We start from the raw sequence: 21,041 nt of genomic DNA on the forward strand, positions 1-21,041 counted from the left end.
TTTATATAAATATTTTTAAAAGTATGTGGTGAGCTGATAACATGGTTATAGCAGCCATGGAGAGTTCAGACTCCAGGGCTCAACTCTGCACATCAACTTAGAGTCGACTGGACACATACCCACATCTGACTTAACAGATTTCAGCAACCACGTGGGCGCTGTGGAATGAAAGGAGGTAATATGCATTTACCTTTCAGAAGAACAGAGTATGGTAAACATTCAATGTTTGCTACTTTCTCAAGAAAAGAAACTGTTTTGGGAAAAGTATCCAATAAAATATTTCAAAAAAGGATCATGGTTACTCTTAAGGCTGCTCACCAACAGGCTCCCACAGCCGCAAGAAAACACAAGCTCGACCCTCTCTGTAGCTGTGCACAATCTCTTGACATCTAACCTGCTGAAAGGGGATTCTCTGCAGACATAGGAAACATCAAGAAGGCCATGGAGGCAGTTACTAGTGGATCAGTGAAGAGCTCTGGAGAGTGAGATTTAAGGACTCAAGGGAGAAGTAAATTCTCTCACTTCATGTCCTCTTCTCTCTGTATTTTTTGCAATAAAAATCTATTTGATTTTTGATTTCCTACCTGCAGCAGGAAGGTAAGGTTTGCTTTTGCTTTTAAGTGTTAGCAAAGTGTGGGTGGGAAGGGGACGATACAGAGAGCTCCTTGACTCAGCAAGGAGTCCAAGGAGGGCCTGGACCAGGACTGGAGACACATGTGGCTCTGGGCTGGACAGCCACATGCTCTCCATGGTAGGAGGTCTGGGCAGCGGCAGCAGGCTACAGCCCCTGGGAGGTGGCATGGAAAATGTAGGGGCAGTGCCACACTTTCAACTGCTCCTTTCCTCCACTGCCTGTCACCATCTTTGTCCCCCAAGATGCCCCAAAGGGAATGCCACTCATGACCCCAGCCATCTTCCTGACCCAACCTTTGCACATCGTTCCAGAGCTCCTTTCCACAGCACCCACTGCATGGTACCCCCACCAATCCTCTCACCCAAAGGCCACATCATGGGAGATGTACGTTTCCCCACCTGGGAAACAGGGCGAGCCCAGGGCCTCCTCCCAGGCCTCTGCTGCAGGCTAGAGAGCTGTGAAGCACCGACTGCAAGTTATGTGGAGAAAAAGAACAGGAAGTCCCTCAGGACAGTCACACAGCTACGATTGGTTATGTCACTTTATTTAGCAAATGGTCACATCCTGGGCCCCACCAAACTGTTCCCCCAGCCTCACTTGAGTGTTTGCCTTGGGAAGCAGCTCAGGCTGAGTAGGAAGCCCAGGTCCCCCAGCTCAGGCCCCATCCACTGCCACACACATCCCACACCACAGAACAAATTCTCAGGAGCCCACCCCAATGTGGTCCAGGGGCCCTCCAGTGTTCAACAGCTCCCTGTGGGGGCTTCAGCCCAGATCCAGGCACAGGGCCCCCATCCTGAGATGCTGGCCCCAAGACAGCCTCTGCTCCAGCTGTGGGGACACCAGACCCATAGCCCTGGCCCTGCTGCCCATCTGTCCCTGTTGGGCAAGAAGCAAAATGTATGAAAATACTTTAATCATTTCTTTGAAACAGTTAAGAAATAAGGTCATATTGTTGTTCTTTTACAATCCCAGTAAAAAAAGTTCACATTAGTTCCTGGGCCCTAGGTCAGGCCCTTCCTGGCCAGGCACGTCCACTCAGTAAAAGCGCTTGTTCCGCTCCTGCCGCTTCTGGAACACCACGGCCCCCACCACTGCGCAGACGATGATGCCAAGGAGCGCGCATAGCAGCAGCAGAAACACCCGCCACCCCGTCAGGGGCCCGCTTCGGAAGTTCCCCGTGGGGTCATCCACATTGTCTGAGGGAAGAGAAAGGGGGAGCTGAAAGGGTGCAGCAGGCGAGGCCGACCCTGGGCTGAGCTCCAAAGACATGAATCTAATGGGACTGCATGATGACACGGCCCTGGCACCAAGAAGACTGCCTCACTACATCCTGTCTGGCGCTCAGGTCTCCAGTGCCCCGCCCACAGCTATGTGGGAATGCTGGGTGCAGCCAAGTCATCTTCGGAGGCACTCAGCAGCCAGAAACGCTTTGATGGTTTACAAACAACCTGACTCTCACAGAAGCGAGACATCACATAGTACACTGGATTCTGGCTTCTAAAAGGCAGAAAGAGCTGGGCCCCACATTTAGCACGGGGCCCCGAGGCTGGACCAAGGCGTTCAGGGCCTCCACTCACAGGTGCCACCTTCCTCCCATAGAACATCCACTCTGTGAGGATATAGCAGAGGCTAATTAGTGCATGGGAAGAATTAAGGCTGTGGGTTTTGCAGAAATCCGAGTTGAAATCCTGCCTCTTCTCCTTTCTAACTGAGGGATCCATTCTCAGGCCAACAGCAGGACCTTCCTCCAGGCTCACAGGGGGAAGATGTGGGTGCCTGGCACCCTGGCTTTACTGGCCGCTCTCCCCAGCACCAATACAGGAGGAAGCAGACCGCAGGTGCTTATATGTTTGATTAGTTGTCCTGTCTTCGAGAAAAATCACGCAACTGGGGTAGCCCCATGGAAAGACTCTTTGAAGACATCTTTTCTGCTTCATTCACTAGCTTGAGAACTCACTAGAGCCTACCTTACTCAAGAGCGCAGACCACAACCACAACTGGACCAAGTAAGGACCCCAGAGGCCAGCCTTGCCCAGCCACACGCCAGGTCAGCTGGGCCCAGGCAGGGAAGGCCAGTCATACACACACCTTTGGGAGACTTGAGGAAGTTGACACTGGGCTCAATCTTGGTCCAGTCGATGGTCTCCTCATCGGGCGTGTGCTCGACCATCAGCTGGAATAGCTTCATGGAGATGATGTCGTGGTTGTCTGTTGGACCAGGAATTAACGTGTCACAGTCCGAAGCCAGCCTCAGGACATGTGGCCCAATGCCTTTCCGAAAGAGAAGCTGCTGCAGGAGCCACAGAAACTGGCTGGGATCAGGAAGAAAGCTGCTCCTACCCAACCTCCCAGTCCCCCAGCCCCTGAGTGGGCAGCATTCCCAGGGTTAGAATACTTCCGGAACTCAGCAGCAAGAAACCTGGGAGGAGCCAGAGTAGAGAGAAGAGCAGGGGCTTTATAAGCAAAATCATCTGGGTTTAAATCTTGGGTCTGCTGCCCTTGGTGAGGCCCAGTTTCCTCATCTATAAAATGCAGTGACGATCTATCTCTCATGGTTATCATGGCAGGTAAATAAGAACATACACGCAACAGAAGATCTCTTGCCAGACAGGGGATGTACTTAAAAACAGAAACCTGCCTAGGAAGAATATGTCATGTGACAGTACGCCCCCCGCCCCCATGAGTGGTCAGACAGCACACATAGCCATTTCCACCACTCTTCACTGAGCTCTCCAAATAGCCTTTGAGAGCTTCCCCCTGTCACAGAGTGGGTTCTGTTACTATGGGAAGACCACGCTGAAATACTGTCAGATGAAATGCAAGGTAGGCTGGAGAGCCTTGGGAGAAAGGGTTATGGCGGATCCGCAGATGAAATCAGACGGGCCAGGCATGAGCTGGGCAATTCCTGACGCTGGGTGACAGAACACAGAGGCTTATTAAACTGTTCTTTTCCTCTTTGCGACACACAATTGAAATTTCCACATTAAAAACTTTAAAACAGGGTGGCACCTGTGGTTCAGTAGGTAGGGCACCAGCCCCATATACCAAGGGTGGCAGGTTCAAAACCGACCCTGGCCAAACTGCAACAAGAAATAGCCGGGCGCTCTGGCAGGTGCCTATAGTCCCAGCTACTCAGGAGGCCGAGGCAAGAAAATCATCTAAGCCCAGGAGTTGGAGGTTGCTATAAGCTGTGACGCCGCAGCACTCTGCAGAGGGCGATAAAGTGAGACTCTGTCTCTAAAAAAAAAAAAAAAAATTTAAAACAAAATTCCAAACAATAGATATTCTGGGGTCTAAGTGGACCCCAACATTTCTGTGGTGAGGACAGAAACACCGGGAAGAAACACTGGGAAGATTATAGGCCCCGACAAGGTTTATCCTGAGGATAAACTACCCTTCTGTCAGGATCTCCATGCTGTGTGCCAGTTCTGGTCAACAGGAGCTGGACCTGGTGCCAAGGGCCACCACTTGGTGCCACCAGGCCTAGTGACTAGTAACACCTGTGTGGGCTAGAGGACCCCAGTTTCACTGAGCACCCACTGTGGACCAAGTAAGACAGGTCCCTGACTTCACAGAGCTCCACGGGGGGATAGGGACAATAAAATCAATTATATGATAGTTTCAAAAATGGTAAATGTTATGAAGAGAAATGAAGCCAGGAAAGGTAATGGGAATGTGCGGAGGGTTAGAGGAGGGGGTACAATTTTAAATAAGGGAATCGAGGAAGGCCCGACTGAGGTGACATTTCGGCAAGACTCTAGGAGACAAGAGTGAGACAGCTAGTCCAATGGCCTAAGCAGGAAGGCATAGCTGTGTCCTGCATCTGAGGAACAGCTAGCTGGAGGCCACGGAAAGCAGGGGCAGCAGTGAGCAAGGAGTCAGAGATGACGGGGCTGGGGGAAGAATGAACAGAGTGAGGAGAGACAGCACACAGAGCCCCGCAGACCACTGCTGGGAGGTGGCAGCCACACAGTGAGGGGATTCATGTGTGCTAAGCAGGATCATTAGGTTGCTGTGTGGTGAAGAGGCTGTTAGGGGCTGGCATGGAAGGAGGACCACCTGGGAAGCTCCTGTGTCATCCACCTGGGAGACAATAGTGGCTTGGACCTTCCAGGAGGGGCAAGATATGCTGGGACAAACTGTGAAGAGAAAGCCGGCTGCACCTGTTGATGGCTTAAAGGTGACATGTGAGAGAAAAACAAGAGCCCAGAATGATACCAGGGCTTTCTGGCCTGAGCAAACAGAGGTGCCATTGACATCTTGGTCCTCAGCAGTGGCATACTAGGGCTGAGGTGAACGGCTGAGTGGAGATGCCACACAGGCTACAGCTAACATGGGTCTGGAAAGAGAAATCTGAGAGTAAATGCAAAAGGAAGGCTGCCAAGAGACTGCTCAAGGACCAAGGCCCAGACACACCAACATGTACAGGTGGTGATAAGAAGAAAGCCAGCTAAGTGTGGAAACTAAATGAAGGAAGGTGAGCTCCCTACACATCTGGGAAGATGCAGGCTGAAAATGGAATCCCTGCTCAGCCTGAACTCACCAGACAGGTCGCCAGTGCCGGCTGAGGCTCCAAAGTAGTAGCCGGTGGGCAGCCGCACTCCTGTGATGTCAATACAGTTCTTCCACTCATTCTTGTCCTCCAGGTCAGTCATCACCTATGGATGCCAGCACGTCAAGCACCCCACAGGCCTGGCACCTGCCTCCCAGCCCCTGCAGTGGACCCAGCACAGATCTGCCAGCTGCCCCTCCCATCTGCTCACTGTCAGGCGGCCTCGGGAGTAGCGCACAGCCAGGAAGGTGTCATGATCCCGGTTACGGAAGTCAGCCGTGCAGCCGGCCAGCTCAGTCCAGCGCCCATCCTTGCTATGGTCGTAGGACAGGGAGCCATTGTTCACCATCACCGAGATATACGGGAACACGCGCTGGGACCAAGACATGGGTTACTCCACAAACAGCCCTGCCTGTCAGGGGAGCAAGGTGCCCACCACCCCAACGCCAGCAAGTTCCTTTTGCACTGGTGCAAGGGGAAGTCTCGGTCCCCACCCTCTGACAGCCCAGTGCTTCCTTTCCTGCTTGGCAGGAGACAGCAGGGACCTACCTCAGTGGTCTCATCGTTGGGATACGTGTCCAGGAAGATGGCTAAGCCATGGAAGTTGTCTTTGCTTCCAAACACAGGCCCTGGAATTATAAGGAGATGCTCTCACAATGAGAGAAATGGGAGTTGTCCTGCAGATACCTGAAAGGCAAGTAATGCCCATGTGGGAAGGGGACAAGAAAGCCCCCCAGACTAATGGTCACATACCCAGGAGAGAAGGGGCCTCTGAAGGAGAAAGTGAAGGTGGAAGGCAGTCTAGAGGCATGGCAGAGAGGCCAAAAGTTTGAGAACTAAATCATGAGGGGACAGCCACCTAGCCATGTGCAGAGTTGAGTGTCAGGTGCCAAAGGGGTACCCAGTCTAAGAAAATCAGGTGGAGCTGCAGGAAGGACCCCTACAGGGAGGCTCTATCCTCCAGACCAGGGCTGCAAACTTTCTGTCAAGGGCCAGGAGGAAACATCTTGGGCTGTGTGGGCTGCATGTGGTCTCTGCTGCACTGTCTTCATGTTCTTGCTTTTTAAAAAATATAACCCTAGCCAGGCATGGTGGATTGTAATCCTAGCATTCTGGGAGGCAGAGGTAGGTGAATTGCTTGAGCTCCCAAGTTCAAGACCGACCTGAGCAAAAGCAAGACCTAGTCTCTACTAAAAATAGAAAAACTGAGGCAGGCTGTGGCTCAGTGAGTAGGGCGCTGGCCCCATATACTGAGGGTGACGGTTCAAACCCGGCCCTGGCTGAACTGCAACAAAAATATAGCTGGGCGTTGTGGCAGGCACCTGTAGTCCCAGCTAGTTGGGAGGCTGAAGGAAGAGAATCACCTAAGCCCAGGAACTGGGGGTTGCTATAAGCTGTGTGATGCCACACCGAGGGCCATAAAGTGAGACTCTGTCTCTACAAAAAAAAAAAAAAGAAAGAAAGAAAAACTGAGGCAAGAGGATCACTCGAGTCTGAGTTGGAGACTGCTGTGAGCTATGACACCACAGCACTCTACCCAGGATGATAGCTTGAGACTCTGTCTAAAAAAAAAAAAATTTATCTATATATCTATATCTATCTATCTATATATATATGCTGAGCTGCACAACCTAGACGTTCCTTCTCCCTCAGAGGACCCCCTCTCAGGGCCAAGCTCCTCCCAGGGGCAGAGCCTTGTCCATGACAAGCAGCAGTTTCTTACCAGGAGAGCAGAGTGGAAGATCCTTGGGCACACAAGCCAAGGGCAACCCCTTGTCTGCCTGCCCCTCCTCCTTGGTGAGCCAGCAGCCACACCCGTACCCATCTCACCCAGGTCCCCACCCTCCAGGCCCTGAGCAAGAACTGCCCACCTGGCACGAGGCGGTCCCGGGTATACCACAAGGCAATGCCGTCTCCATGGAGGTTCTTCTTCCCTGTGCCATGGACTTTGAAGTGGACGTGCATCTCCCAGTCCTTGAGAAAGCAAGGCTGGAAGGGGAGTAGAGAGAGTTGCTCAGAGCTCCTAGGGCTTTCAAGGAAGCTAGAAGTGACACTAGCACAGTCCCTGCTCCACAGGCCTAAGATGGACACTTCCTGGCACAAAGCCGGCAAGACCAAAGGCATCACTAACCATGGACCCCAGGTGAAGCAGGGAGGCCCCACAGTGTTCCAAGGCTGCCTGAGGCCTAGACTCCACCCCCAGGCCCCAGGCACTCCTGAGCTGGGGCTCTCACTCAACTCACCCTCCTACACACCAGCCAAACCCATCAGCTCTGCTTCCCCTTCATTCCCACTGCTCTATGGAGTCTCGTGCAGGGGCTATTATTCCTATTTGAGTCACTTGCTTTACAGAAAACAAATTCAGAGGCAAAATTACTTGTCCACGACAGGTAACTGGATTGTTTTAACTTCTACCCAGGTCTTCCTGACTCTAAGACCTCTTCTCTGTCCCCCATACTTCCCACACCTCTAGGCCTTGCACATAAATGGCACCAACTCCGTTTCGGCCTCCAACACCCACTGCCCTCATTCCTCGCCAACCTTCCAAAGCAAGGAAAATCAGGATAAGTCAGTACCAGCTAAGACTCAAACTGAGGTCTGGCTGACTCTAAAGCCCAACTCTTACGTGGATTTTTTTTTGGCCAGGGCTGGGTATGAACCCGCCACCTCTGGCATATGGGGCCGGCGCCCTACTCCTTGAGCCACAGGCGCCGCCCACGTGGATTTTTTTTTTTTTTTTTTGCAGTTTTTGGCCCGGGCTGGGTTTGAACCCACTACCTCTGGTATATGGGACCGGCGCCCTACTCACTGAGCCACAGGTACCACCCCAAAGCCCAACTCTTTATCAGTACCCTCCCCACCCTGGCCTAAGCATGGGGCTGACCTGGGTCATGCTCTGGTCATACCACCCAGATGGGGAGAAAGTGGGCTACAAAAATTGAGGTGGAACTCGGCGCATCCTCCCAGGGGAAAGAGCCAGCCCTGCCCATCGGGAGGCCACTGCGGAAGAGTAAGGCATCAGCACAGACTTAGACAAGAATTCCCTTTGGAGGGCGGCACCTGTGGCTCAAGGAGTAGGGCGCCGGTCCCATATGCCGGAGGTGGCGGGTTCAAACCCAGCCCTGGCCAAAAACCAAAAAAAAAAAAAAAAAGAATTCCCTTTGGAGAAGTCTACAGATGGGGACACAAACAAGCCACCAAAGACCTCTCAGAAAGGCAAAGTACAAGAAGATGCTGTTGACCTATCAGAATGTCAACCATTAAAGAGATCATTAACACTCAAAACTACTGATGATGGAGAAAAACAAACCCTCTCAAATGAGCAATGGGACTGTAAATGGTCCCATTTTCTTGGGGTTATTGGGTTGTTGCAGCTTTTTTTTTTTTTTTTTTTAAGAGAAAGAGTCGCACTTTCGCCCTCGGTAGATTCACGGCTCACAGCAACCTCCAACTCCTGAGCTTCGGCGATTCTCCTGCCTCAGCCTCCCAAGTAGCTGGGACTACAGGAGCCCACCACAACGCCTGGCTATGTTTGGTTGCAGTTTGGTCGGGGCTGGGTTCAAACTGAACTACAGGTGCTGCCCAACTTGGGCTGGGTTCGAACTGAACCACAGGCGCTGCCCAAGTTGTTGCAGTTTTTTAACAGAACATGGCAGATCCCACAAGCACTTACTAAGAGAACAAAAGTTTCAAAACAGTATCAGTACTATGTTGCCATTTCTGGAAAAAGAAAAAAAATGCAGTATACCGCCTAGAACAGCAGTTCTCAACCGGTGGGTCACAACCCCTTTGTAACAATGAAAATACATCCTGGCATTAGGAAGGTTGAGAACCACTAGCCTAGAATGACCCAGATGGGAACACAAACCACTGGCAAAGGAATGACCCAGAATTAATGATGGGGAACTCTGGAGGGGAAACTATAGGGAATATTTACTTTCTATGTTTGAATACTGTTTGACAGACGTATGTATTACTTTTATAATCAGAAAAAACTCAATCAAAAATAAAATACATTACATCCCAACATAGGCAATCTGGCTCATGCATTCACTGACTCCTCAGACTCACTGCTGTGGCCCTGGGCACCAGGAGCCCAGATGACAGACCCAGCGTGGCCTGAGAGTGCAGAGCTAGCAAGCACCCGCGCAGCAGTGTGTAGCACAGCCTCTGATTCTGCCCAGGAGGTGGCGCCTATGTGATGCAGGAAGCGTTTGCAGATTCTGGAGGGCAACTGAGAGGAGATAAGGACCCAAGGACAGAAGGTAAACGAATCTGAGTCTGAGGCCTGCTGAAGGTGCTGGAAAACCTAGCTTTGGCCTACAAAGCCGCCAACCCAAAAGAGTAAATTAGATAGACTCTCCAAGGGACTGCAGTACAAATTTAGGTCTTCACCATCCCTGAAAGTAGACTAAGGGGACTCACTCAGACCCCAAATTTTTCTACAAACAATCATACAAATGCTATATCTGGCACACAATCATAAATAACCAGGTACACAAAGAGACAAAATGTTAATAAAACCTAGAAAGAGACAGAAAGAATGAGAGCAAAAAATTAAAAAAAAAAAGCCAATAAGAACTAGATATGAGACTTTCAAATCCTAGTTTACTATATTCAAGGAGATAAAAGACCAAATTAAGAATCTGGGTAGGCTGGGTGTAATGGCTCACATCTGTAATCCTAGCGCTCTAGGAGGCCAAGGTGGATGGCTTACAAGTTTGAGACCAATCTGAGCAAGAGCAAGACCCCCATCTCTAAAACTAGCCAGGTGCCTATAGTCCCAGCTACTCAGGAAGCTGAGGCAAGAGGATCACTTGAGCCCAAGAGTTTGAAGTTGCATGAGCTATGATGCCATGGCACTCTACCCAGGGTGACAAAGTGAGACTCTGTCTCCACTTAAAAAAAAAAATTGGGTAGAGGAAATTTTTTAAAATTGTACTAAAAATTCCAGAACTAAAAAATACAATAACTGAAATTAACAATGTAATGGACAGGTTTAACAACAGATTAAAAAAATAACTGAACAGTCTACAGCCATGTCACCCTGAATGCTCCAGATCTCATCTGATCTCAAAAGCTAAGCAGGGCTGGGTGTGGTAGCTCATGCCTATAATCCTAGTAATCTGGTAGGTCAAGGCAGGAGGATAGCTTAAACTTAGGAGTTTGAGATCAGCCTGAACAAACAGGGAGATCCCATCTCTACAAAAAATAAAAAAATTAGCTAGGTATGGTGAAACACGTCTATAGTCCCAGTTACTCAGGAAGCTCAGGCTGGAAGGATCACTTGAGCCCAGTAGATTGAGGTTGCATTCCAGCCTGGGCAATAGAGCAATATAATATCTATAAAAAAATAAAAACAACAAAAAAAACAGCTGATGACAGAATTAGTGAACTCAATGCCAGTCAGGTAAAAATATCCAGAATGAAGCAGAGAGAACAAAAGAATGATAGATATAGAATTGTGGGTTAGACACAGAAGAAATAGTTTAAGACACATGTAATAGGAATTCCAAAAGAAGATGTGAGAAAATTGGGCAAAGGAATATTTAAACAGATGTCTAAGCATTTACTAAAACTGCATCAAAGACATCATGCCACATTTTAAAAGTCCTGCAAACCAAAGGAGACAAATAAAAAGAAACCCTACTCAGCCACAAAATAAGAAAGGAGGGATTGGAGGAAATAAAGAAAAACAAACAGATTGGACATAGTGGCTCATGTCTGCAATCCTAACACTCTGGATTTCCAAGGCAGGAAGATCACTTGAGGCAACGAGTTTGAGACCAGCCAGAGCAAAATAGCAAGACCCTGCCTCTACAAAAAATATAAAAATTAGCTGGGTGTGGTGGCATCTGCCTACAGACCCAGCTACTCAGGAGGCTAAGGCAAGAGGATGGCTTGAGTGCAGGAGTTTGAGGTTGCAATGAACTAAATGCCACTTCACTCTATCCTGGGCAAGAAAGCAAGATTCTATCCGGGGTGGGGGTGGGTGGGTAGGAAAAAGAATCTTAAAGGCAAGCAGAGGGAAAAAAGACATTACCTTCAAAGGATATGTGATATCTGACTTCCGAACAGAAACACTGTGAGCAGGAAGACAACAGACGGATACGTTTGGAGATGAAAGATGGTAACAGCCAACATGGGATTTTACATCTAGCAAATGCATCCTTTAAGAATGAAGATGAAATTAAAACATTTTCCAATAAAAAAATTTTTAAAGAATTCATTACCAGCAGACTTACACTGTCTTTAATTCTTCATGGAGAAGGAAAATTATCCAGATCCGGATGTAAAGTCAGAAATTCAGGAAGGAATGAAGAACAACGAATACATTAAATATGAGGGTAAAAACTGAAATCTTTGCATAAAGCAACAATGTGTAATTTAAAACAGAAAGGATTATAATAAATGACAACAATGGATAAATGGAGTTAACATGTTCTAAGATCCTTACATTATCCAGAAAGAAGGCAGAAGTTACACATTATCATTAGACTTTGGTAAAACACACATGCATTATTTTAAATTCTAGGGTAACCACTTAAAAGTTGAGAGAACAGCATATAACTTTTAAGCCAACAAGTGAGAAAAAAATAGGATAATAAGAATAAATCAACCCAGAAGAAGTCAAGACTAGAGAGAAAAAAGAATAGAGAGGCCAGGCACAGTGCCTCACACCTGTAATCCCAGCACTCTGGAAGGCCGAGGCAGGTGGACTGCTTGAGTTCATGAGTTCGAGACCAGCCTGAGCAAGAGCAAAAACCCCTTCTCTACTATAAAAAATAGAAAAATTGAGGCAAGAGGATCATGTAAGCCCAAGAGTTGGAGGTTGCTGTGAGCTATGATGACGCCATGGCCCTCTATCCAGGGGACTTGAGACTTCGTCTCAAAAAAAAAAAAAAAAAACCCTGATGAAAAATCATTTCTAACCTATGATGTTATTCACAATCAAATATTAACCTAGTGTGATAGAACAGAAAATTTTTTTTTTGAGACAGAGTCTATGTCGTCCTCAGTAGAGTGCCATAGCATCACAGCTCACAGCAACCTCAAACTCTTGGGCTTAAACGATTCTCTTGCCTCAGCCTCCCAAGTAGCTGGGACTACAGGCGCCCGACTCAATACCCAGCTATTTTTTGGTTGTAGTTGTCATTGTTGTTTGACAGGCCCGAGCTGAGTTCGAACCCATCAGCTCCTGAGTATTTGGCTGGCGCCCTAGCCACTGAGCTTACAGGCGCCCAGCCAGAACAGAAAATATTTTTTAAAACGAATAAAGAGCAGGTGATACATGCAGAAAAATAATAAGTCAGTAGATTAAACCCAAATGTATTAATAATTTTAATAAATGTAAATGAACTAAATGCTAAATAAAAAATATCTAACAGCACCTAGGATCTCTCTATATTATTTCTAAAAACTTATATGAATCTACAATTATCTCAAAATAAAACGCTTCATTTAAAAAGTAATTAAAGGATCAAAGACTTAAACTTAAGAGCTAAAACTATAAAAGTCCTCAAAGAAAACAGGGAAAAACCTTCATGACACTGGATTTAACAATGATTGGATACAATACCAAAAGCACAAACCAAAAAAAAAAGATAGGTTCGGTGCCTGTGGCTCAAGCGGCTAAGGTGCCAGCCACATACACCTGAGCTGGCGGGTTCGAATCCAACCTGGGCCCGCCAAACAACAATGACGGCTGCAACCAAAAAATAGTTCAAGGAAAATTGCTTGAACCCAGGAGTTAGAGGTTGCTGTGAGCTATGATGCCATAGCACTCTACCCAGGGAGAAAGCTTGAGGCTCTGTCTAAAAAAAAAAAAAAAAAAAAGATAGGCCAGGCACAGTGGCTCACACCTATAATCCTAACACTCCGGGAGGCCTAGTCTGGTGGACTGGCCTAAGCTCAAGAGTTCAAGACCACCCTGAGCCAGAGTGAGACCTTGTCTCTACAAAGAAAAAAAAGCCGGGTGTTGTGGCGAGTGCTTGTAGTCCCAGCTACTGGGGATGCTGAGGCAAGAGAATCGCTTGAGTCCAAGAGTTGGAGGTTGCTGTGAGCTATGATGCCATGGCACTCTACCAAGGGCCACAAAGTAAGACTCTGTCTCAATAAAAAAAGAGAAAAAGGCTCAGAAACGTAGCACCATGGTTACGGTAACCACATTGTAATGTGGTTACCGAGGCTGAGGCAAGAGAATAGCTTTAATCCAAGAGCTTGAGGTTGCTGCAAGCTGTGACACTACAGCACTCTACTGAAGGTGACATAGTGGGACTCTGTCTCAAAAAACAAAAAGATAAATCAGACCACCAAAATTAAAAACTTCTGTGCATCAAAGAAAATTATCAAGAGAGTGAAAAAAAAAAAAGAGAGAAGAGAGTGAACACAAGACCTAGAGAATGGGAGAAAATATTTACAAATCACGTATTTGGTAAGGAATTAATATCCACAATATATAAAAAAAAAACTCCTAAAACTGAACAACAAAAACATTCAATTCAAAAACAGGCGAAGAAAAAAAAAAACAGGCAAAGGATTTGATAGACATCTCTCCAAAGAAGACATACAGTCAGTCAATGGGTACATGACAAGATGCTCAACATATTTATAATTAGTGTAATGCAAATCAAAACCACAATTGAGATACCACTTTACAACCATGAAGATGGCTATTTAACAAAAAGCAAAACCAGAAAATAACAAGCATTGGCAAGGATGCAAAGAAGAAATTGGAATCCTTGTGCATTGGTGGTAGGAATGTAAAATGCTACAGTTACTGTGGAAAGTAGTTCTGTGGTTCTCAAAACATCAAAAACAGAGTTATCGCATGACCTAGCAATTCTACATTTTAGGTATACACCCAAAAGAACTGAAAGCAGAGACTCAAACGAAGAGCTGCACCCCAGTGTTCATAGTGGCATTATTCACAATAGCCAAAAGGAAGAAACAATCCAAGTGTCAATTACGAAGCAATGTATGGATAAATAAAATGTGGTCTCCACACACACAAACACAGAGGAGTATTATCCAGCCATAAAAAGGGAAGCACTAGTGACACACACTACAACATGAAAAAGAATAAATCAACCCAAAAGAAGTCAAGACTAGAGAGAAGGCAGGCAATACTGACCCATGCCACAACACAGAGGAATCTTGCAGATACTATACTAAGTAAAAATAAGCCAGACACAAGAGAACAGATACTGTATGGCTCCATTTATATGAGATACTCAGAACAGTCAAATTTACAGACAGAAAGTAGAAGGGTGGTTACCAGGGACTGAAGGGATGTGGAGTTACTGTCTAGTGGGTGTAGGGTTTGGGCTGGATGGTAAAGTTCTGGAGATGGATGGATGGTGGTCACGGCTGCACCAATATGAATGCACTTAATGCCACTGAACCGCACACTAAAATGCTCAGTCAGTCATTAGCTGGGTTTGGAAAAAAATGGTCAAAATGGCAACGTTTGTTATATACATTTTACCACAATAAAAAATGTTTGAGAAATTTAATTTTCCTTTGCCTGTGCAGATACGTAAATACAAAAGTCAAAACTGATTTTTTGTAGATAGCAATCACATTCTTTAAATACCAATGGTTTCCCTCTTTTTGTTTTTGAGATAAAACTTCTCTCTGTTGCCTGAGTTACAGTGTGGTGCCCTCAACAACCTCAAACTCCTGGGTTCAAACGATTGTCCTGTCTCAGCCTCCTGAGTAGCTACAACTACAGGCACTTGCCACCATGCCCAGCTAATTTTTCTATTTTTAGTAGAGATGGAATCTCACTCTTGCTTGGGCTGGTCTTGAATTCATGAGCTCAAGGGATCTTCCCACCTCAGCCTCCCAGAGTGCTAGAATTACAGGCATGAGCCACCGTGCTCAGCCTTAATGCCACTGTTTTAATACCAATGTGTATATTCTATACATTAAATTAATTTATTTAGAGGTTAAAGTGGTAAATTTTATGTTATGTGCCATGGCATCACACAGCTCACAGCAACCTCTAACTCCTGGGCTCAAGCGATTCTCCTGCCTCCGCCTCCCAAGTAGCTGGGACTACATGCGCCCGCCACAACACCTGGCTATCTTTTGTCATAGCCATCATTGTTGTTTGGCAGGCCCAGGCTGGATTTGAACCCCCCAGACCAGGTGTATGTGGCTGGCGCCTTAGCCGCTTGAGCCACGGGCACGGAGCTAAGAGGACTCTTAAAAAGATTCCATTTACCCAGAGATATAACAAATACAAGTTTGTAGGCTGGACAAGGTGGCTCATGCCTGTAATCCTAGCACTCTGGGTGACCGAGATGGGTGGATTGCTTGAGCTTAGGAGTTTGAGACCAGCCTGAGCAAGAGCTAGACCCTGTCTCTACTAAAAATAAAAAACTAGCTAGGCATTGTGGTGGCCGGTGTCTATAGTCCCAACTCCTAGGGAGGCTGAGGCAAGAGGATCACTTGAGCCCAAAGAGTTTAAGTTTGCTGTGAGCTATGACACCACAGCACTCAACGGAGGGCAACAGAGTGAGACTGTGTCTCAAAACAAACAACCAACAACAAAAAACTCTAAAAACAATAGAATATATATGAAAGTTTCTATATGTACCTAATTTGGCCTTAAAATATATAAAACAGAAAGTGATGAAACTACAAAGACAGAGACAAATCCACATATAAAATTTTAATGCACTTCCTTAGTAACTGATAAAAATGAGCAAAAACTTGAGGCAGGATACAGATTTGAAGTCAATCAGCAAATATGACCTAAGGACCTCAATGGCACTCTACAGTTAACAAGTAAAGAATCCACACTCTTCGCAAACACACACAGAACATTTCCCAAAAAACCTAACCATTCCCACATTTTCACAGACCTTCAAGGACCACCAAAATCACAAATTATGCTCCCTGACCATGATGCAATTAAATATCAGTAAGAAAAACACACAAACATATAACTAGAATAGCTTTCATATATATTTGCAAACTTCAAAAAATATCTCGCATACATGAAAGTCCACCCAGAAACCAGATTTCAAATGGTCTCTTTGGTGTCCTGAATTTTTCTGCACCTGGGGACAACACCCTGAAGTAAAGAGGCAGGCTGGTGCAAGGAGTGACTGTGAGCAGAAGGGCACCTGTGAGAGCAAGTAGGAAACGAAAACCTACACCTCATCTCAGCATGTGTGCAGGGAACCAGTTCCAGGAAGGCACAAACTCAACAGTGGAGGAGTACCTGGGAACGGACTCCTCCAAGTAGATCCAGGCCTTAGAAAGCCTCCATGTGCCCAGATTAAGACTGCAGATTAACAGACAGAAATATTACGATACAGGCAATATAAAGCCTCTGAAGGATTTTAAGCAGGAGAGGTACAAGTTGAAAGCAACTTAAAAGCTACTTCCTCTGACTCCATCTCCTATTTGAAGAAACAGTTTCTGAGAAATCACATATATAAAAGCAAAGTAGAATTCGTACTGAAGCTGGTCTTATTCTAACAGTAGTGCCCATCCAGATAGGGATGAAGCTAACATCCCACTGAAATGCATTTTAAAAATTCTTTGCTTTTGTATAATAATTATTCAAAAATGGTATAATGCATTTATTTTGATCAACTATGTATAGATACTTATAATGCCAAAGAAAATCTTAAAACATGGGCAGCGCCTGTGGCTCAGTGAGCAGGGCGCCGGCCCCATATACCGAGGGTGGTAGGTTCAAGCCCAGCCCCTGCCGAACTGCAGCCAAAAAAAAAAAAAAAAAAAATAGCTGGGCGTTGTGGCAGGTGCCTGTAGTCCCAGCTACGCGGGAGGCTGAGGCAGGAGAATCGCCTAAGCCCAGGAGTTGGAGGTTGCTGTGAGCTGTGTGAGGCCACGGCACTCTACCAAGGGCGATAAAGTGAAACTCTGTCTCTACAAAAAAAAAAAAGAAAATCTTAAAACTTACTTTCAAGATCTCAAAAGTTAAAAAACTTATTAAATAACTTATACTTATTTTACTTATAGAGGACATATCACAGGCTAATAGCTAAGAGATTTTCAATCATTAAAAATACTGCATTAAAAATAGCCGGGCGTTGTGGCGGGCGCCTGTAGTCCCAGCTGCTCGGGAGGCTGAGGCAAGAGAATCACGTAAGCCCAAGAGTTAGAGGTTGCTGTGAGCCGTGTGACGCCACCGCACTCTACCCGAGGGCGGTACAGTGAGACTCTGTCTCTACAAAAAAAAAAAAAAAAATACTGCATTAAGATTATACAATTCTGGCTTGGCACCTGTGGCTCAAGTGGCTAAGGCACTAGCCACATACACCTGAGCTGGTGGGTTCGAATCCAGCCTGGGCCTGCCAAACAACAATGACGACTGCAAAAAAAAAAATAGCCAAGCACTGTGACAGACGCCTGTAGTCCCAGCTACTCAGGAGGCAGAGGCAGGAGAATCGCTTGAGCCCAGGAGTTGGAGGTTGCTGTGAACTGTGATGCTATGGCACTCTACCCAGGGTGACAGCTTGAGGCTCTGTCTAAAAAAAAAAAATTCTATGTGGGGGCTGGGTGCAGTGGCTCATGACTGTAATCCCAGCACTCTGGGAGGACAAGGAGGGTGGACTGCTTGAGTTCTCGAGTTCGAGACCAGCTTCAGCAACAGCAAGACCCTGTCTCAAATAGCCAGGTGTTGTGGTGGATGCCTGTAGTCCCAGCTACTTGGGAGGCTGAGGCAAGAGAATAGCTTGAGCCCAAGAGTTTGAGGTTTCTATAAGCTATGATACCATGGCACTCTACCAGGGGGCAAGAAAGTGCGACTCTGTCTTAAATAAATAAAATTCTATGTGGGAAATATTTTTTAAAAGAAATGGGTATCAAATTGCAATGATATCTAGATTTCACTGAATGTTAAGAGTACTGAGCAGTTTTAATTTAAAACATCAATATTAAAATATGCTATAAACTACATCGTTCATAAATATTTAAACTTACAACAATTTGGGGTTTTTTCCAGCAAATATTGCCTGACAATTAACTTATGACAAATTTTGTATCAACTTTTAAAAAATGCAAGAGGATATATAATTTCAGATTGCTACACCAGCAAAAATAGCTTAAAAGACCAATGCTGCAGCTCCCACATAAGACGTCTGAAAAGATGGGTCTCAGCAGCCTCTTCAGCCTCCCATGTCCTGTGCTGCAGCTATCAGGCACTTAGAGTTCTAATTACCTCTTAGCTACTCTCCTTCATCTGAACCACACTATAGTTGCTCTGAAGACAGCAGGAGCTGTCTGAGGGCGAGCCTCCTCCCGATAAAAGAGTGAGTGAAGGAGACAAAAAGGAGAAAAGTTCAGAAAGTATCTCTCCACTTCAGTGACGGAAGAGGTTGTTCTTGGGAAGCACTGGAGACAATATTCTAAGAACTCTAAGTAATCTCTTTCAGAATTATAGGAACCACTCCAGCAGGGCCATAAAGGACGGTCCCTGGAGCTGAATGGGGAAGGCAGGCAAAACGCTTATATTTCATTTTGACTATGAAAATTCAATGAAGTTAAGCACAGAATCCTCTTAATCTTGTGACATCTCTAAGCACTTATAATGTCAACCACCAGCTACCTACAACCTTAATTTAAACCACTGTACTACATGTGTCTGTTATTTGTGCCTAAATCCCATTTCTAAGAATCCTAGCACTATCTGTACCTTGCTTTAAAAAAAAAAAAAAAGAAATTAATACTACTCTGAACTCACTTCCATAAAAAAATAAGGCTGTAAAATAAATCTCAAAGTCCTAAGACAGAAAAATGTAACAGACTCCAACTCAGGGAGACAAGATGGTTAATGAAATACCCTGAGCAGGTGGCAGATGAACTGAGACTTGACAGACAAGAAGGAACCAGGCAGGCATGAAGAGCCAGGAGGCAGTGTCCCAGACAGAAGGAACAACATGTGCAAAGGTCCTGAGGTGAAAAGGCAGCCAGAGATGCTGGAACAAAATTAACAGAATGACTGGAGACACCAGGAAACAGGGACCAGATGGTGTAGACATAATGCATGCTTATGCCCTCACAGGAGACCCCAGGCTCTGATGTTCAAAGTGAAAGCTGAAGAAAATAATCTCAGACGCCAGTAACAGCAGTGTGGGGGCACAGGGCAGGAAGGAGAGGAGAAGCTGAGGAGACAGTCAGATGAGGCAACACAAGGACAGCGTGGGTTCCAAACTAAGTGAGAAAGTCAACCAGAAGGGACCAGAAAGCAGGATGGTGGAGAAAACTAAAGGGCACTGGCCAACAGCTTAAGTGTGGGAAGGGTTGGGATTAGGCAGGCTAGTGCAGAAGCAGGTTCCAACTGTAACCCAGCCCAAATCATCCCTCTTTCACTCCTTTTCTCATCTAGACTTCCTCAGTGTGCAATCTGGGTAGCAGTTGGTATTGGCCTCTGTTTATGCACTATATGCCCCTCTGGGGCAAAGGCCACAGAAATTAAAACTGTCCCCAAGTCCAATCCCTTCAAACCACTGATGACAACACCCTCAAACATGCACTAAGGGGTTCCTCTATTGTCCAAGAGAAAGGAGTCAGGTGTATCAAGTGAATTGTGGGCTTGGAGATCAGATAGATCAGAGTTTAAACCCTGGTTATGCCATTCGCTGGCTATCTCTACATAAAACCATGAAAGCCATCTACTTAAAACAGCTAGTTTGAGATTGAATACAATATAAGGCACAGGAAGGCCATTACCTAATACACAGCAAACAGCCAGTTTGAGATCGAATACAATATAAGGCACAGGAAGGTCATTACCTAATACACAGCAAAATACTCCAAAAAGATCTAGTTTGTTCCATTCTTCCCACTATCGAGAGGGTTCACTTCAACTCAGCCCACAGTTCCACTGCTTCCTGGCTATGTGACTTTGAGTAAGGCATTTTGAACTCTGAACCTTAGCTGCTTAGTAAAACAGAGGCGATACCATCACTTACCTCGCACAGCTTTTTGAGAAATTAAGTGAGGGTGTAAGGTGCCAGGCACGGCACCTGACACAGTAGCTACACAATATCCCTCACTCGCTATTATTAGTGCGACCAAAATCGGGAGAGTATTGAGGAGGAAGGGGCAAGCCTATAAACCAAGGTCCTGGCTACTGGGGCGGCAAAGAGCAGTGTCTTACTGGACAGTATGCTCTTCAGAAACACTCACCTGGTGGTTCCAGATAGAGCCTTCTTTGCTGCGCTCGTCAGGGGTCAGACGTACATACTGGCTTGTGAGCATAGTGCTGCCTTGGAAGTCCCAGAGAGGCATAGAGCTGGAACCGACCCCTGTGGGCAGAGAAATGGGCATGGACAAGTGCGTAAGAGACCCTGACAGTACTGGTCCTGCCACAGACAGAAAACCTCCAGAGCTTCTGTGCTCTAGAAAAAGGGCACGCCTGACCAGCCTCGCCTTCACTCTTCACCTATTCCCTCCCCAAAGGCCTCACCTTGGTAGGGCTTGATGAGTGAATGCTCCCGCTTGAGATGTTCACTGTTGCCGTCAGTTATATCCGCAGCCACAGAACCCAGCAACAGAAGAAGAAGTAGAGGTGTAGTGGGGCCAGGGCCGGGGCCGGGAAGCCCAGGACTTCCCGGGCACCGCCGGCCCCAGCCCCAGAGCCAAAACCAGCCTTCCGCCGCCATTCTCCTCGCCTCTCGGCCACTTCCGCCCCACAACTTCCGCCTTCCGGGTGTCCCATATAATGGTCTCCGGCCGGAAGCCTTCCAAACTTAGCTTCTCCAAGAAGTTAAAAAGTAAAGCGTAGCAGGTGAGAGGGTGGCGGCTTTATTGCTTGACCTCATCTTGGTCAAGCAACTTTCCATCTCCTGGATGGCTCCAAAGCACCTG

General features: G+C 46.5%; 1 protein-coding gene across 1 annotated transcript; it reads right to left on the bottom strand.

The window, feature by feature from the left end:
- Positions 1-1,537: 1,537 nt before the first annotated feature.
- Positions 1,538-21,041, bottom strand: LMAN2 (lectin, mannose binding 2). Its single transcript, XM_053566404.1, has 8 exons — positions 20,641-21,041; positions 20,361-20,479; positions 7,061-7,178; positions 5,739-5,818; positions 5,401-5,562; positions 5,181-5,295; positions 2,726-2,845; positions 1,538-1,833 (listed from the first exon to the last, which is right to left on the bottom strand). Exons 1-8 carry the CDS (start codon positions 20,834-20,836, stop codon positions 1,673-1,675), a joined length of 1,071 nt encoding a protein of 356 aa, XP_053422379.1. The 5' UTR covers positions 20,837-21,041; the 3' UTR covers positions 1,538-1,672.

The sequence above is a fragment of the Nycticebus coucang genome, chromosome 17 (genome assembly GCF_027406575.1).
Source record: "Nycticebus coucang isolate mNycCou1 chromosome 17, mNycCou1.pri, whole genome shotgun sequence".
NCBI classification, from domain to species: Eukaryota; Metazoa; Chordata; class Mammalia; order Primates; family Lorisidae; genus Nycticebus; species Nycticebus coucang.

Bases quoted from the DNA above. Each gene is read 5' to 3' on its own strand.
- LMAN2 (XM_053566404.1), bottom strand. From the start codon at position 20,836: ATGGCGGCGGAAGGCTGGTTTTGGCTCTGGGGCTGGGGCCGGCGGTGC. The intron at 7,179-20,360 runs GTGAGTGTTTCT...CTCCCCTTCCAG, and splicing joins GCTCTATCTGGAACCACCAG to CCTTGCTTTCTCAAGGACTG. The intron at 2,846-5,180 runs GTGAGTTCAGGC...CTGGTCCAACAG, and splicing joins CGGCACTGGCGACCTGTCTG to ACAACCACGACATCATCTCC.